Source organism: Doryrhamphus excisus, linkage group LG14 (genome assembly GCF_037039965.1).
Source record: "Doryrhamphus excisus strain RoL-2023G ecotype Guam linkage group LG14, RoL_Dexc_Guam_v1.1, whole genome shotgun sequence".
In the NCBI taxonomy this organism is placed as follows: domain Eukaryota; kingdom Metazoa; phylum Chordata; class Actinopteri; order Syngnathiformes; family Syngnathidae; genus Doryrhamphus; species Doryrhamphus excisus.
Genome location: NC_136370.1, coordinates 19487198 through 19502123, shown reverse-complemented (window position 1 = coordinate 19502123; position 14926 = coordinate 19487198). Strand labels below are relative to the sequence as shown.

Genomic DNA, 14926 nt, shown 5'->3' with positions numbered 1-14926 from the left:
TCTTTCCATCTTTGCTTCCATCCCCTTTTTGACTTCCTTTACACGGCAATCAGACGCCTCCTCGCTCGTGAGGGGAATCATGGCCTATCTCTTATGACCACATGACAGGAAGTCAGAGGCAGATTTCAAAATAAAAACAACACAGCGACCGTTAATAGATGAGAGACCTACAACTTTATTTGAAGCTTTTATATGACATCATTGAGAAGTGATTTATATTAATATTATTTTATTCAAAACAAACCCCCCCCCCCAATAGCCCCCTCCCCCATCCAGCTCCCTCGTCCTTTCTTCCTCATCTCAGTCTCGTCTTCGCCTACTCTTCCTCGTCTTCCGGCTGACACCATTTGTCAAAGTCGTCTGATAGCACACACATTCTATTCATGAGGTATGTGTCCCCCATCCACTCCCTGATGCCCCCCCACACCCCCCCCCCTTGATGGCAGCAATTCAATTACAGCGTGGAGGCGATAGTGAGTCAGAGAGGCGGCCGTGTGACAGCACACTTACACACTGTTTACACTATTAAAGTTTACTTGTGTGCGTGTGTGCACTAAGCTCATATCTGCGCTTTCATATATATTTATACACGCGTGTGTGAGAGAGCACGCTACGGCACATTTGTCATGATTGTTCAGCAGCTCAGCCACTGCTGCATTGTGGGTAAGAGCGGTGGACAGAGAAATGACCTAGTGGCTCGTAAAAACAAAAATTGCTTCAGCGAGAGACAGAAACCCCCTGGTGGACGCCATGTTAGAATCATGGAAGTAGACAGAAATCAGATGGTATGTACACCAGCGGAAATAGCAGTTAGCAATGTTAGCATGTTAAAACTGTAGCGCCATGATGACGACAGAAAACAACTAAAATGTTAGTTTGTTCATCATGGAGAACCAGCTAGCAATATTAGCATTTGTAAACTCTGAAGCCAGAAATACAATAGAAAACTATGTTAGCGATTTTGTCATAGAGAACCACTGAACGAGCAGATAGCAATGTTAGCATGTTGATGGTATGTACACCAGAAGAAATAGCAGTTAGCAATGTTAGCATGTTAAAACTGTAGCGCCATGATGACAACAGAAAACAACCAGGATGTTGGTTTGTTCATCATGGAGAACCAGCTAGCAATGTTAGTATTTGTAAACTCTGGAGCCAGAAATACAACAGAAAACTACTATGTTAGCGAGTTTGTCATAGAGAACCACTGATAGATAGCAATGTTAGCAAGCTGATGGTATGTAAAGTAGCGGAAAACAACTATAGAATGTTAGTTTGTTCATCATAGAGAACCACTAAACTAGCTGCTAGCAATGTTAGCATGTTAAAACTGTAGTGCCATGATGACAACAGAAAACAACTACAATGTTTGTTTGTTCATCATAGAGAACGAGCTAGCAATGTTAGCATTTTTCAACTCTGGAGCCACAAATACAATAGAAAACCATGTTTATGTTTATTCATCACAGAGAACCACTAAACTATCTGCTAGCAACGTTAGCATGTTGAAGGTATACAGCTGCCATTGTAGCAGCCAGCTACATAAGTTAGCACGTTGATGGCGATGCAGCAGTCACGTCACGTATCGGCGTATTGTCCAAGAAAGTTGCGGTGGCGTTTGAAGGACTTCTGCGTCTTTGTGTCACGTTTGGTTGACGGAGGTCGCGGCGACCTTGCCGTAGCCGTTTTTGTCTCCCGTCATGTTAGCTAGCTATCAGCGGCGCACAATGGGCCTGCAGAAGCGAGCCTCACAATGATAGCGGGCCCTTGGAGGCCCGACGGTCGTCACGTAGACGCGTGGAATGCTGGTATTGTCCAGAGATGACGTGCGTAGGTGAGATGTTCTCCTAATGAATCGTTTGTCCTTCAAAGAGCACAAAGTTTGCACCATGGAGATAATTAGCTCCCAGAGTCAGGCTGCGCCACCTGCTGCCTTTGCGGCTAATCTTTGTCTTGGAGGAGCGACGTCCCCCAAGACCTCCAGCCGGCGGAATGGCAAATACTTCCTCTTCCTCCTCCTCTTCGTTGCGTCTTTGTCTCTCCCTTCCTCATCCTCCTCTTCCTCTTCTCCCAATGGTCTGCGTTCACTCTTCTTCCTCTTTTTACTTCTTCTCACAAATTCACACAGGACTTTTTAATTGTAAACGTGTGTGTGCGTGTGCATGCGTGTGTGTGTGTGTGTGATCCTATTAATTCCAAGTGAGTAACAAAGAGAAGGTCCCGCTCGCTCGCTCGCTCGCTCGCTCGCCCGTCTTTCCTGCGTCCTTCCATCATCATTATTCCTCCGTCAGATCGGACGCTGATTTCCTACGAGAGAACATGCAGAGGAGGAGAAGGAGGAGGAGGAGGAGGATGGGGAGGAAGGCTACACCAGGAGTTACACTCCTCCTAAGAGGCCTTCGCTTGTTTACTTGCTTGCTTCCTTCACTTGTTTGTTTTCTTGCTTCCTTCGCTTGTTTACTCGCTTGCTTCCTTCACTTGTTTGTTTTCTTCCTTCTCTTGCTTCCTTCACTTGATTTCTTTCCTTGTTTCATTCACTTCTTTGCTTCCTTTGTTTGTTTTCTTCCTTCACTTCTTTGTTTCCTTGCTTCCTTCGCTTGTTTACTTTTTCCTTCCTTTACTTCCTTCTCTTGGTCAGCTTGTTCCTTGCTTCCTTCACTTGATTTCTTTCTTTGTTTCATTCACTTCTTTGCTTCCTTCGTTTGTTTTCTTCCTTCACTTCTTGTTCTTCCTTCACTTGATTTCTTTCCTTGTTTCATTCACTTCTTTGTGTCCTTTGGTTGTTTTCTGCCTTCACTTCTTTGTTTCCTTGCTTCCTTCGCTTGTTTACTTTTTCCTTCCTTTACTTCCTTCTCTTGGTCAGCTTGTTCCTTGCTTCCTTCACTTGATTTCTTTCTTTGTTTCATTCACTTCTTTGCTTCCTTTGTTTGTTTTCTTCCTTCACTTGTTGTTCTTCCTTCTCTTGCTTGCTCATTTGCTTCCTTTGCTTGTTTACTTGCTTGCTTCCTTTACTTGTGTTTCTTCCTTCACTTGTTTGTTTTGTTGCTTCCTTCCTTGTTTTTTGCTTCTTCGTTTCCTTGACCTGTTGGCTTCCTTCGCTTGTTTACTTTCTTCCTTCCCGTGTTTCTTCCTTCTCTTGGTCAACTTGTTCCTTGTTTCCTTCACTTCACTTCTTTGCTTCCTTCGTTTGTTTTCTTCCTTCACTTCTTGTTCTTCCTTCACTTGATTTCTTTCCTTGTTTCATTCACTTCTTTGTGTCCTTTGGTTGTTTTCTGCCTTCACTTCTTTGTTTCCTTGCTTCCTTCGCTTGTTTACTTTTTCCTTCCTTTACTTCCTTCTCTTGGTCAGCTTGTTCCTTGCTTCCTTCACTTGATTTCTTTCTTTGTTTCATTCACTTCTTTGCTTCCTTTGTTTGTTTTCTTCCTTCACTTGTTGTTCTTCCTTCACTTGCTTGCTCATTTACTTCCTTCGCTTGTTTACTTGCTTGCTTCCTTCACTTGTGTTTCTTCCTTCACTTGTTTGTTTTGTTGCTTCCTTCGCTTGATTTCTTTCTTTGTTTCATTCACTTCTTTGCTTCCTTTGTTTGTTTTCTTCCTTCACTTGCTTGCTCATTTGCTTCCTTCGCTCGTCTTCTTCCTTTACTTGGCTTCACTCGTTTTCATCTTCTACTTGTTTTTCCTTGTTTTTCCTCCTCCACTTGATCAGCGTCTTCGTTTCCTTGACCTGTTGGCTTCCTTCACTTGTTTGTTTTCTTGCTTCCTTCGCTTGTTTACTTGCTTGCTTCCTTGACTTGTGTTTCTTCCTTCTCTTGGTCAACTTGTTCCTTGTTTCCTTCACTTGATTTCTTTCTTTGTTTCATTCACTTCTTTGCTTCCGTCGTTTGTTTTCTTCCTTCACTTCTTGTTCTTCCTTCACTTGATTTCTTTCCTTGTTTCATTCACTTCTTTGTGTCCTTTGGTTGTTTTCTGCCTTCACTTCTTTGTTTCCTTGCTTCCTTCGCTTGTTTACTTTTTTCTTCCTTTACTTCCTTCTCTTGGTCAGCTTGTTCCTTGCTTCCTTCACTTGATTTCTTTCTTTGTTTCATTCACTTCTTTGCTTCCTTCATTTGTTTTCTTCCTTCACTTGCTTGCTTATTTGCTTCCTTTGCTTGTCTTCTTCCTTAACTTGGCTTCACTCGTTTTCATCCTCTACTTGTTTTTTGCTTCTTCGTTTCCTTGACCTGTTGGCTTCCTTCGCTTGTTTACTTTCTTCCTTCCCGTGTTTCTTCCTTCTCTTGGTCAACTTGTTCCTTGTTTCCTTCACTTCACTTCTTTGCTTCCTTTGTTTGTTTTCTTCCTTCACTCGTTGTTCTTCCTTCACTTTGTAAACGTGTCATTTGCTTACTTCACTTGCTTGCTCATTTGCTTCCTTCGCTTGTTTGTTTCTATGCTTCCTTCGCTTGTTTACTTTCTTCTTTCCTTGACTTGTGTTTCTTCCTTCTCTTGGTCAACTTGTTCCTTGCTTCCTTCACTTGTTGTTCTTCCTTCACTTTGTAAACGTGTCATTTGCTTCCTTCACTTGATCAGCTTCTTCGTTTCCTCGACCTGTTGGCTTCCTTCACTTGTTATGTAACGTAAATATTTTTGTTGTTTTCCGTTCCAGTGGAGTCCAGCAGTCCCAACGTTCTGTCTCCCGACAACTGCCTGGAACGTTCCTTCTTCATCCGCATGAAGTCGACGCTCACCAAGAGAGGCGTGCACATCAAGTCGTCGGGATACAAGGTGACGCGCGTCTTTCCCTCGACTGGTTTTCCTTCAGACCCGCCATCGGTGGTACGCTTCCCAGCGCTTCCATCCGCGCCTGCTGAGGACTGTGTTTGGTCTGCAGGTGATCCACGTGACGGGGCGTCTGCGGATCCGTATGGCGCTGACGCACAGCCGGGCGGTGCCCAATCAGATCATGGGCATGGTGGTGGTGGCTCACGCCCTGCCCCCGCCCACCCTCAACGAGGTTCGCATCGACTGTCACATGTTCGTCACCCGCGTCAACATGGACCTCAAGATCGTCTACTGCGAGAACAGGTGAGTACAGGTAGTTACTGCTGTTTCTTTGCTGTTAGCATGCTAACGCTACGATCCACGCTGTTAGCGTAACGTTAGCGCTCCTGCGGGCAGATGTTACCTCGGTGTGACGGATGTTTGACGGAATCGACGGCAAAGATTCCACCGTAGCGTTAGCATTCAGAGCGCGCCGCAGTCGTCTTGCATGTCACACATTTTTATTCATGAGCCAATGGCGTGGCGTAAGCCGGCCGTGAGTCTCTGATGGATCTATCTCCTCGCCGCCGTCCAGATAAAACAGATAGGCATCTCACTCAGGAGTTAAGCGGCTGACCGCGGAGATTCCTATCAGGCTCGCAGAGAGCACAAAGAAATAAAAAGCTTCATGTTTTATGATCAAATGTATGGACGCCAGCAGCCCATGACGAGCGCCGCCTCCATCACAGCCAGGAAACGTGTTGTCGGGGGCAACACGCCGTGCTCTTATCTTCCTGCCAGACGTTGGACCACGCCGCCTGGCCTTCGTTACAAATTCCACTTTTTTTTACTTTTCTACAACTTTGCTTTGAGGCCTTCGCTCGAGGCCGACTGATGCGCCAACCGCGACCAACACTACTACCAGTACTACAACTACTACACACTACTACTACAACTAGTAGTAGTACGACATAGGAGTGTTTAATGTACTATACTGTAACTATACTGTAATGCATTAGTAGTGTGTAACATAGTAGTAGCGGCGTGTAATGTTGCAGTAGTAGCGTTTAATCTCGTAGTAGTAGTGTGTAAAGTAGTATTAGTAACGTAGTTGTAGCCGTATGTTATAGTAGTGTATAATGTACTAGTAGTATTATCAGTGTGTAATGTAGTATTAGTTGTGTGTATCATAGTCGTAGCATTGTATTATGTTACAATAGTAGTGTATAATGTACTAATAGTATGTTAAGTAGTATTATCAGTGTGTAATGTAATTAGTAATTATGAGTAATTATAATGTAATTAGTATTGTGTATGGTAGTTGTAGCAGTGTATTATGTTGTAATAGTAGTGTATAATGTATGAGTACTATGTAAAGTAGTATTTTTAGTGTCTAATGTAGTATTAGTAGTGTGTACCATAGTTGTATCAACGTATTATGCTGTAATAGTAGTGTATAATGTATGAGTACTATGTAAAATTTTATTTTTTGTGTGTAATGTAGTATTAATAGTGTGTACCATAGTTGTAATACTAGTGTATGATGTATGAGTACTATGTAAAATAGTATTTTTAGTGTGTAATGTAGTATTAATAGCGTGTACTATAGTTTTATCAGCATATTATGTTGTAATAGTAGTGTATAATGTATGAGTACTATGTAAAATAGTATTTTTAGTGTGTAATGTAGTATTAGTAGTGTGTACCATAGTTGTATCACTGTATTATGTTGTAATAGTAGTGTATAATGTATGAGTACTATGTAAAGTAGTATTATTAGTGTGTAATGTAGTATTAGTAGTGTGTACCATAGTTGTATCACTGTATTATGTTGTAATAGTAGTGTATAATGTATGAGTACTATGTAAAATGGTATTTTTAGTGTTGTAATGTAGTATTAATAGTGTGTACCATAGTGTTGTATCAGCGTATTATGTTGTAATAGTAGTGTACAATGTATGAGTACTATGTAAAATAGTATTTTTAGTGTGTAATGTAGTATTAGTAGTGTGTACCATAGTTTTATCGGCGTATTATGTTGTAATAGTAGTGTATAATGTACTATGAGTACTATGTGAAATAGTATTTTTAGTGTGTAATGTAGTATTAGTAGTGTGTACCATGGCTGTAGCAGCGTGTTATGCTGTAGTAGTAGTGTATAACGTAGTCGTACCACAGCAGTAGCCGCGTGTAAAGTAATACTATTATTGTGTAACACAGCGGTAGTACTACGATAGTGTTGCATGTACTATCGGTGTGTAATGTAGTCGTGATGACGTTGCAGGATCAGCGATTACATGGACTTGACGCCGGTGGACATCGTCGGGAAACGCTGCTACCATTTCATCCATGCCGAGGACGTGGAGGGAATCAGACAAAGTCACGTGGACTGTAAGTACTTTCCTGCCGTCTGATTGGACGGTCAACATGACACGCCTCTAAATGACTTTACTACTGTTTTAACACGTACATACGCCAATGAGCATCAGGCTTTTAGCTAGCATTTGTCAAAAAGCAGAATAGAAAAGAAGGAAAAGAATATTGGACATTTGGACAAAAGACGCCAAAGACAAACATGTTGGTAGAGGATGGGCGAGAGAGAGAGGGAGAGAGGGAGAGAGAGAGAAGCCTGGAGGCGTTTTAGCTGAGCCCGTCTCCCTGGACCCACACCGCCTCTAATCAACACACACACCGGCCTGTCATGTACGTGCACGCACCTGTGCAACGTGCACACAGGTGAAACATGTCCGTGTTGCAAAGTCACTTCAATGTCACACACAAAAGTTGGAGAAGTCCACTTCCTGGTGTCGCCACGCTGCGTCACACACATCACACAGCGAGCTACCTGACCGTAGCGTCCCGATGAGCCCCAGGTGACCACGCAGGTCAAAGGTGACGGAGGTGCAGACCAGGCGTGTTGGAGGCGGGACAGGAAGTGGTCAGCAGGAGAAAGCTAGCATGGCGCCTAAAAGGGAATAGCGAGTCTTTGATGTGCTGGTGCCTCGGGCTAGCTCGCAGCGCCTCTTCTTCTCTCTCGACGGCCTTCATTAGCCGCCATCACGCCGCCAGCCTGCTAATGGACGACACACACACACACACACACACACACACACACACACAGGAAACGCCGCCTGATGTATTAAGCCACGTAAACAAAACCGCTACCCTCTATAGTGAAGTTGTCACTGTGCTAGCTTCAACACGTGTGTGTTGCATTCAGCGGCATAGAAACAAAACAAGGTCACTGTCAAGGTGACATGATGTCATCGAAGTTAATTTCCTGCCCGCTCTCTCTCGCTCGCTCTCTACTGAGCGTGTGCAAGCCACGCCGCCACAGTGCAGTCAATTCCAGCGGCCTTAAACAATGCTATTACTTTCTAATAGCTTTTAATTAGCCGCCTTCGTTTTCTATAAATCAGCCCACTTTGTGTCTTTGTGGCCGCCTTGCCAGGAAGCGCCATTAAGCGGCGGCGGCGAGGGACGTTTGAGTTTGGCGGCGCTCGCTTCTCGGCGGCGACTCTCTGATTAATGCCGGTACATATTGCCCCGGATAACCATTTAGTGCTTCATTTGGCTGGCTTTATTGCTAGCACGCCGTCAGGGGGCGGAGCTGCCGCATGGGGGGGTGGGGGGGGGTTGGGGATGCTAGGGTTTGCTGGGGTTGAGCGGAAGAGTCAGAGCGCCATCTTGTGGTGGGAAGACATTCATTGCAGCCCTCCAAATAAGACGCGTCACATGATGTTTTAAGACCCTTCAACCAGGAAGTGACGACAACATTATAATTTAGTGTGTGTTTGTGTGTGTGTGTGTGTGTGTTTGTGTGTGTTAGTGATGAACAAGGGTCAGTGCGTGACCAACTACTACCGCTGGATCCAGAGGAACGCCGGCTACATCTGGATCCAGTCCAGCGCCACCATCGCCGTCAACGCCAAAAACGCCAGCGAGAAGAATGTGGTCTGGGTCAACTACGTGCTCAGGTCACATGACAAAAGATGACATATTATATTTGTCACAAATTTGTTACGACTGAAAGAGTAAAACGTAACGTTTGCGTCTTTGCAGTAATCCAGAGTACAAGGACACGCCCATCGATATCGGTCAGCTGCCAAACCTTCCCGAGAAGGCCTCGGAGTCCTCGGAATCTTCCGACTCTGACTGCGAGTCCAAAGAAAACTCGGGTAAGTCCGAGGGAACGACGCCAAGGTGACTTCCTGTCTGTGTGAAGAACATGACACAGCCCAGCAGGTTGCCATGACAACTTGAACAAGTCTGGCAAGGAGGCGGGGCTTTGCCATATGGACCACTGCCCGGATGTGTGTGTGTGTGCGTGTGTGTGTAAGCGTGGTCAAGTCCACCATATGGAAACATTGGCCGTGCGTCAAACGGAACACTCGTGTCAGCACACTTCAATAAGTATACTCTGTTTACTGTGCACTTAGTTCCTGAGTGTGTGAACTTTGACAGTATCCCAAATCCATGACTGCCATTCCACGCTTAGAGGAAACGTCTATGTTCTTCCTTCTCCCTTTCTTCTTCTTCTGGCTCTCAAGCAGGCGTCCTCATCTTTCCCGTCTCCGTTCCCTTATCTTCCCTGCTTTGCTTCTCATGGCTCATTTTGTCCTGTCAAAGCCTCCATTGGTCTTCAAAGCTAAATCATGGCCGTTCCTCTTCCCGTTGAGGACATTGGAATCATCTGCCTCTTCACAACTAGGACAGGAGGACAGAAGCTTCTTCTTCTTTACTTCTTTTTCCTTCCTTCATCTTTGTTTTTCTTCTGAAGCACCGAATTTTGTTGCACTTCTCAGTAGCCACGTTTACATGAGGGTTTTTTCTCTTTCCCAATGGAGTCTTTCCCAATGACCTTTCCGAAAACAATGCTATCCATGGAAAGGAATATTCCAATCTCTTGTCTACATGCACCGCTATAATCAACCAGAATAGTCAATGGGGCATGCCCAGTAAAACGTAAACATCAACATCATGTGATACCCACTTCCTCCAGTTTTTCTTTCACTTGTCGGAATAACTCCGTATTCCCAGTTTTTCCTTCGTCCAGTCTTGAAATTTAGTTTGGATCAAAAACAAACTTCCCACAGCCGATTCCAGTGCCGATTGCTGGCCTCCATTTTTAAAAGTGAAGAACATCTGGATCTGCGTGTTACGTCATATCTGAGCATGCGCTGAAAGAACGCACCCGGGATCAATTTAAACAGGAAAAGATCAAATTCAATCTTGCTAATATTTTATAATTAAACTGGGGACATGTTTTATATAGATATATATTTTCTTTTTAATAATAAAGTATAGAAGGGTTTAGATTCTGTTCCACAGATGGAGGTAATGCACACCAAAGCTGCTTGCCAACCGCCAATAAACAACAGAAGAAGAAGAAGAACGCACCCTGACAACTTTCCGTTTGAGCGGGTACAAGATACCTCAATCGGATTTGGGAAAGGAATATTCCACCCCCGTGAATCCCATTATATATTCATTGGGATTGGCACTTTTCTTTGGGAATGAGGCGTATACAAAGGTGACATTCTTTCCGTTTCAGCAAATAAAGCGAATGTAATTGGAATATTTGGGTCCATGTATACGTGGCTATTGGAATATTTGGGTCCATGTATACGTGGCTATTGGAATATTTGGGTCCATGTATACGTGGCTATTGGAATATTTGGGTCCATGTATACGTGGATATTGGAATATTTGGGTCCATGTATACGTGGCTATTGGAATATTTGGGTCCATGTATACGTGGCTATTGGAATATTTGGGTCCATGTATACGTGGCTATTGGAATATTTGGGTCCATGTATACGTGGCTATTGGAATATTTGGGTCCATGTATACGTGGCTATTGGAATATTTGGGTCCATGTATACGTGGCTATTGGAATATTTGGGTCCATGTATACGTGGCTATTGGAATATTTGGGTCCATGTATACGTGGCTATTGGAATATTTGGGTCCATGTATACGTGGCTATTGGAATATTTGGGTCCATGTATACGTGGCTATTGGAATATTTGGGTCCATGTATACGTGGCTATTGGAATATTTGGGTCCATGTATACGTGGCTATTGGAATATTTGGGTCCATGTATACGTGGCTATTGGAATATTTGGGTCCATGTATACGTGGCTATTGGAATATTTGGGTCCATGTATACGTGGCTATTGGAATATTTGGGTCCATGTATACGTGGCTATTGGAATATTTGGGTCCATGTATACGTGGATATTGGAATATTTGGGTCCATGTATACGTGGCTAGTGTGAATGCACTCAAAAGACTAAGTGCAAGTACGCTAAGTATGCTAAGTATGCAAAGTATGTAAAGTATGCAAGTGCACCAATCGAGTGCTTGTTGAACAACATGGCGGCTGGGTGTTCCAGGTGTCAATCACGTCATCATGAATGATGGCCTGATCTCGGTCACCATGGCGACATCCGTTACATTCCAATGTGTTTTTGTCTCCGCAGACACCGAGAAGTTGGAGGGGAAGCCCAGCCAATCAGAACGCAGCGAGGACCCGGAGGCGGAGAGAAGGTGCCAGCAGCACTCCGGCCAATCCCAGTGCTCATCTGAGCAGGAAGTGAAGCGCCAGGAGGAGAGGGACACTTCCAGCAACCCCGGGAGCCCCGACAGCGACGACAGTCCGGAACCTTCCGACATGGAGGGGGAGGAGCATGAGGAGGATGAGGGGGGGGAAGCCAAACTGGGTAAGCTAGCGAGTTTGAGCGCCTTGGCGGGGTTGGCGAATGTGGGCGGGCTTCAAATCAAAGTGGAACATTACGGCGACGCGGAGGACATGAATCTTCATCACTCCCAGTCATCGTCCTCAGAGGAGGAAGACGATGACGAGGAGGAGGAGGAGGAGGATGAAGACGGCGCCACGAACAAAGTCCACAAGCGGAGGAAGAGGCGGAAAGTTCAGAAGTGGGACAGAACACGCAGCAGGAAGTTGCGTCTGTCCTCGGCCACACCCAGCCCGGTTGCCATGGGCGACGGCACGCCATTGGCGGACCCCTCCCAGGACCCCTCCCACCTGCTCTCTCCCGCCGCCGACTCCCCAGGCAGCGCCGTGTCTTCGGTGCTAAAGATTAAGACGGAAATGTCCGAGCCCATCAACTTCGACAACGACAGCAGCATCTGGAACTTCCCGCCCAACCGGGAGATCTCCCGGAACGAATCCCCGTACAGCATGACCGCCAAGCCCGCCCCGCCGGGACCACACAAGACCTTCCCCTCGCCGCCGGGGGGCTCCCTCGCCGTGGCCATCCCCGACGCCGTCCTCACCCCTCCTGGCACTGAGGGCGGAGCGGGAGGAGGAGCGAGGAAGCCTTCTTTCAATGGAAGCTCCGCCCCTTCTTCCGCTTCCAGTCTAGCGCCGCCCTCCAGCGCATCCTCCGCCGACCCCCTGTCGCCCCCTCTGTCGGCGTCTCCTCGGGACAAGCAGCAAGCGACGCCCACCTCCTCCTCCTCGTCCTCTTCCTCGCTGCTTTACTCGGGCGACGTGGAGGCGCTGCAGCGTTTGCAGGCCGGGAACGTCGTCCTCCCGCTGGTCCACCGCGTCACCGCCTCGCTGGCGTCCACCAGCAGCACGTCGTCGCGCGTCTACACCGCCGGGACCATCCGCTACGCGCCGGCCGACGTCACACTGGCCATGGCGCCGGGAAATCTCCTTCCCAACACGTCCGTCAACTTTGTGGACAGTCCCAGCTTCGGCCTGGACCCCAAGACCCCCATGGAGATGCTCTACCACCACGTCCACAGGCTGAACATGTCCGCCGCCGCCGCAGCCGCCACCGGGCCCTTCGCCGGCTCCCCGGGCGCCGCCAGCGGCACCGGCGCCCTGTCAGCTCAGATGCCCGCCGCCGCTAACGTCTTCACCACGGCCGAAGGACTTTTCTCCACGCTGCCGTTTCCTGTCTACAGCAATGGCATCCACGCCGCGCAGGGCGGCGCCGAGCGGAAGGAGGACTAACGCGAGCGCTGGGAGACCGCCTTACTGTGTTTTCGGACTCCACTGTGAGGGTCGGCGAAATGTTCTGTAGCACTTTGAACTTTTTCTAACCTCGCTTCTTTTTCCCGCCGTCGGTTTACGTGAAGACTTCCTGCGGCCACGGAGACGTCGCCGCCAGACGCCGGCCAGGATAATCTTTCAAAAAAAAGTTTATGAAGAAACTTAAAAAAAAAAAAAAAAGCTACTAGCGAATGTCGAACTCCTTCATGCCTCATCATCCCGCCGTCCATCTCGGAGTTTACATGACGACACACTCGTGGTGCTAGCGACCGTGAGGGGGCGCGTCCACGACAAGATGGCGTCCGTGGGAGGCTAATGAGCTAGCACGGCTACGTTGACAAATGAATGTCAAAGACTTGGACTGTCTTCTTCCCGCTTCCCGAGCCGGACTCCTCGTCGCCATCCTGGAGGAAGTCAGTCCGCCCTCTTCACGCTTCCATCCCATTGGCGGACTCCGGTCCCGAACCAGGACGAGCGCTCAAAGGCGGCTGTCCTTCTTGCCAAAAAAAAAAAAAAAGAAAACACAAAAATGTGCACTGTGAATCTGCGTCATTTGTATTTTTTGACAAAACAATAATTTTGCAGATGGTAAAAGTCGTGTTTGGTGTCGCCACTTCCTGTGTGTGTTGACTATATGCAGTCGTTACCGTCGCTACGTGTCCCGTGTCTTCTCTGTGCTCTGTGTGGGGGAGGCCGGAGGCGGGGCTTCCGGACTGGGGGCGGGACCTGTGTGAGCGAACCCCCTCCTACTGTGCCGCTGGCCCTGCGTCCGCCATCGCTCTCTGCCGTCGTCGTGAATCAGTGGAGGTTTGTCGTGCAGGAAGTTACAAAAAAAAAGAAAACATTTGTAGAGTTCTTCTTCTTTGGTTTTACTTCTACTCTGCTTTGCTTTGTCGTGTTGCTAACAGCTGCCTTCCGCTAACCAGCTCAAAGCTCAGCGCCGCTAAGCATGCTGGGAGTGCTTTTCCAGCATGCTTTGCAGGTCCCCGTGTGTGCATTGGGTGTATTTCAGTGGTTCCCGCCAAAATAAAGCAAGTTGAAGCAGGAATTTTGAAGCTTTCTAAAGAAATGAAAAGAACAAAAAAACATTTCGCAATATAAATCTATTTTTGTAGCTGTTTTGGAAAAGTAACGTTTCACGTGCCCGCGTCTTTTGTTTGAAACTAGTCTGTCTTTTCAAAATAAAAGTCCAAATCTAATTACTTGGTTGAATATGACAAACACAAAAAGTCACATGACGATAGCTAGCTAGCTAGCTAGCTAGCTAGCTAGCCAGCTAGCTAGCCAGCTAGCTAGCTAGCCAGCGTAACGATTGGCGCCTGGTTTTGTCCATTAGCCTTTTCTAGCGTTAGCATTAGCGTTAGCGTCAGCAGCAACCAGGAAATACACCCACATGTAGCGAGAAGCTTTGTGTGTTTTTTCCGTGTAAAAAGTAAACTTTGAAGGACTTGAATCACAGCTGCTGTCCGTCGTGTTCATTGATGATGATCATTTAACTGTGAACAAACTGTGTCTGTGTTCTTTCTTGTACAATTATTACAGGTTCTTTTATGAGAATCAATGTTAACAGTGTTATTAAAGTCTAAATACAGCAAATGAAAAGAGTCAAAAAGAGAAAACTATGGTACATTTCTATTTTTTTCCTCCTAGAAGAGGAGAAACACACGACGCTAACTGATGCTAACTTTGAGTGCCTGCCTTCTGTTTGGTTATTTTGACTTTTCCTGGGTTTTTGTTTTCTTTTTCCAGAAGACATTCTTGAGTTGGTTTATCATAAAAATGCTGCAATCCTGAACGTGTACAAAGGTCATTTTTATAACGGTTGTTCTTTTCTACGTTGACTAAGTTGTCATCCCGTCACAAGAAGACGCAAGCTGTCTTTCTGTAACATCTTACAGCTGCCATGTTCATAATAAAACTATTCTCTTCACATTCTTAACCGCCTCTTTGTCCTTTCGTCACTTGGCGACACTTTTTTTATACACAGGCGGGGTATAATTGGGGCTGGAGATGATGTCATCGCGGCCGCCAGCCGCTGATTGGTGGTGGGTGACGGACTAAAAAACGGACGATATGGAGAGTGTTTAATATCTATCTCCACTTTGGCCTCCAGTCACTCTTTTCTTTTATTATCTTCCTCATCTTCTTCCCTTGTCCTCC

At 46.3% G+C, this 14926-nt stretch overlaps 1 protein-coding gene across 3 annotated transcripts in view; it reads left to right on the top strand.

Moving 5' to 3' along the window:
• npas3 (neuronal PAS domain protein 3) overlaps nucleotides 1–14705 on the top strand; it is a 139080-nt gene extending 124375 nt beyond the window's left edge. For all 3 annotated transcript variants that reach the window (XM_058090365.2, XM_058090367.2, XM_058090368.2), the window contains 6 exons: nucleotides 4642–4760; nucleotides 4867–5060; nucleotides 7021–7127; nucleotides 8566–8713; nucleotides 8799–8914; nucleotides 11223–14705. In XM_058090365.2, coding sequence (XP_057946348.2) covers nucleotides 4642–4760; nucleotides 4867–5060; nucleotides 7021–7127; nucleotides 8566–8713; nucleotides 8799–8914; nucleotides 11223–12727 — 2189 coding nt within the window. In that variant the 3' untranslated portion in view covers nucleotides 12728–14705. The remainder of the gene's footprint in view (nucleotides 1–4641; nucleotides 4761–4866; nucleotides 5061–7020; nucleotides 7128–8565; nucleotides 8714–8798; nucleotides 8915–11222) is intronic.
• Nucleotides 14706–14926: the final 221 nt, after the last annotated feature.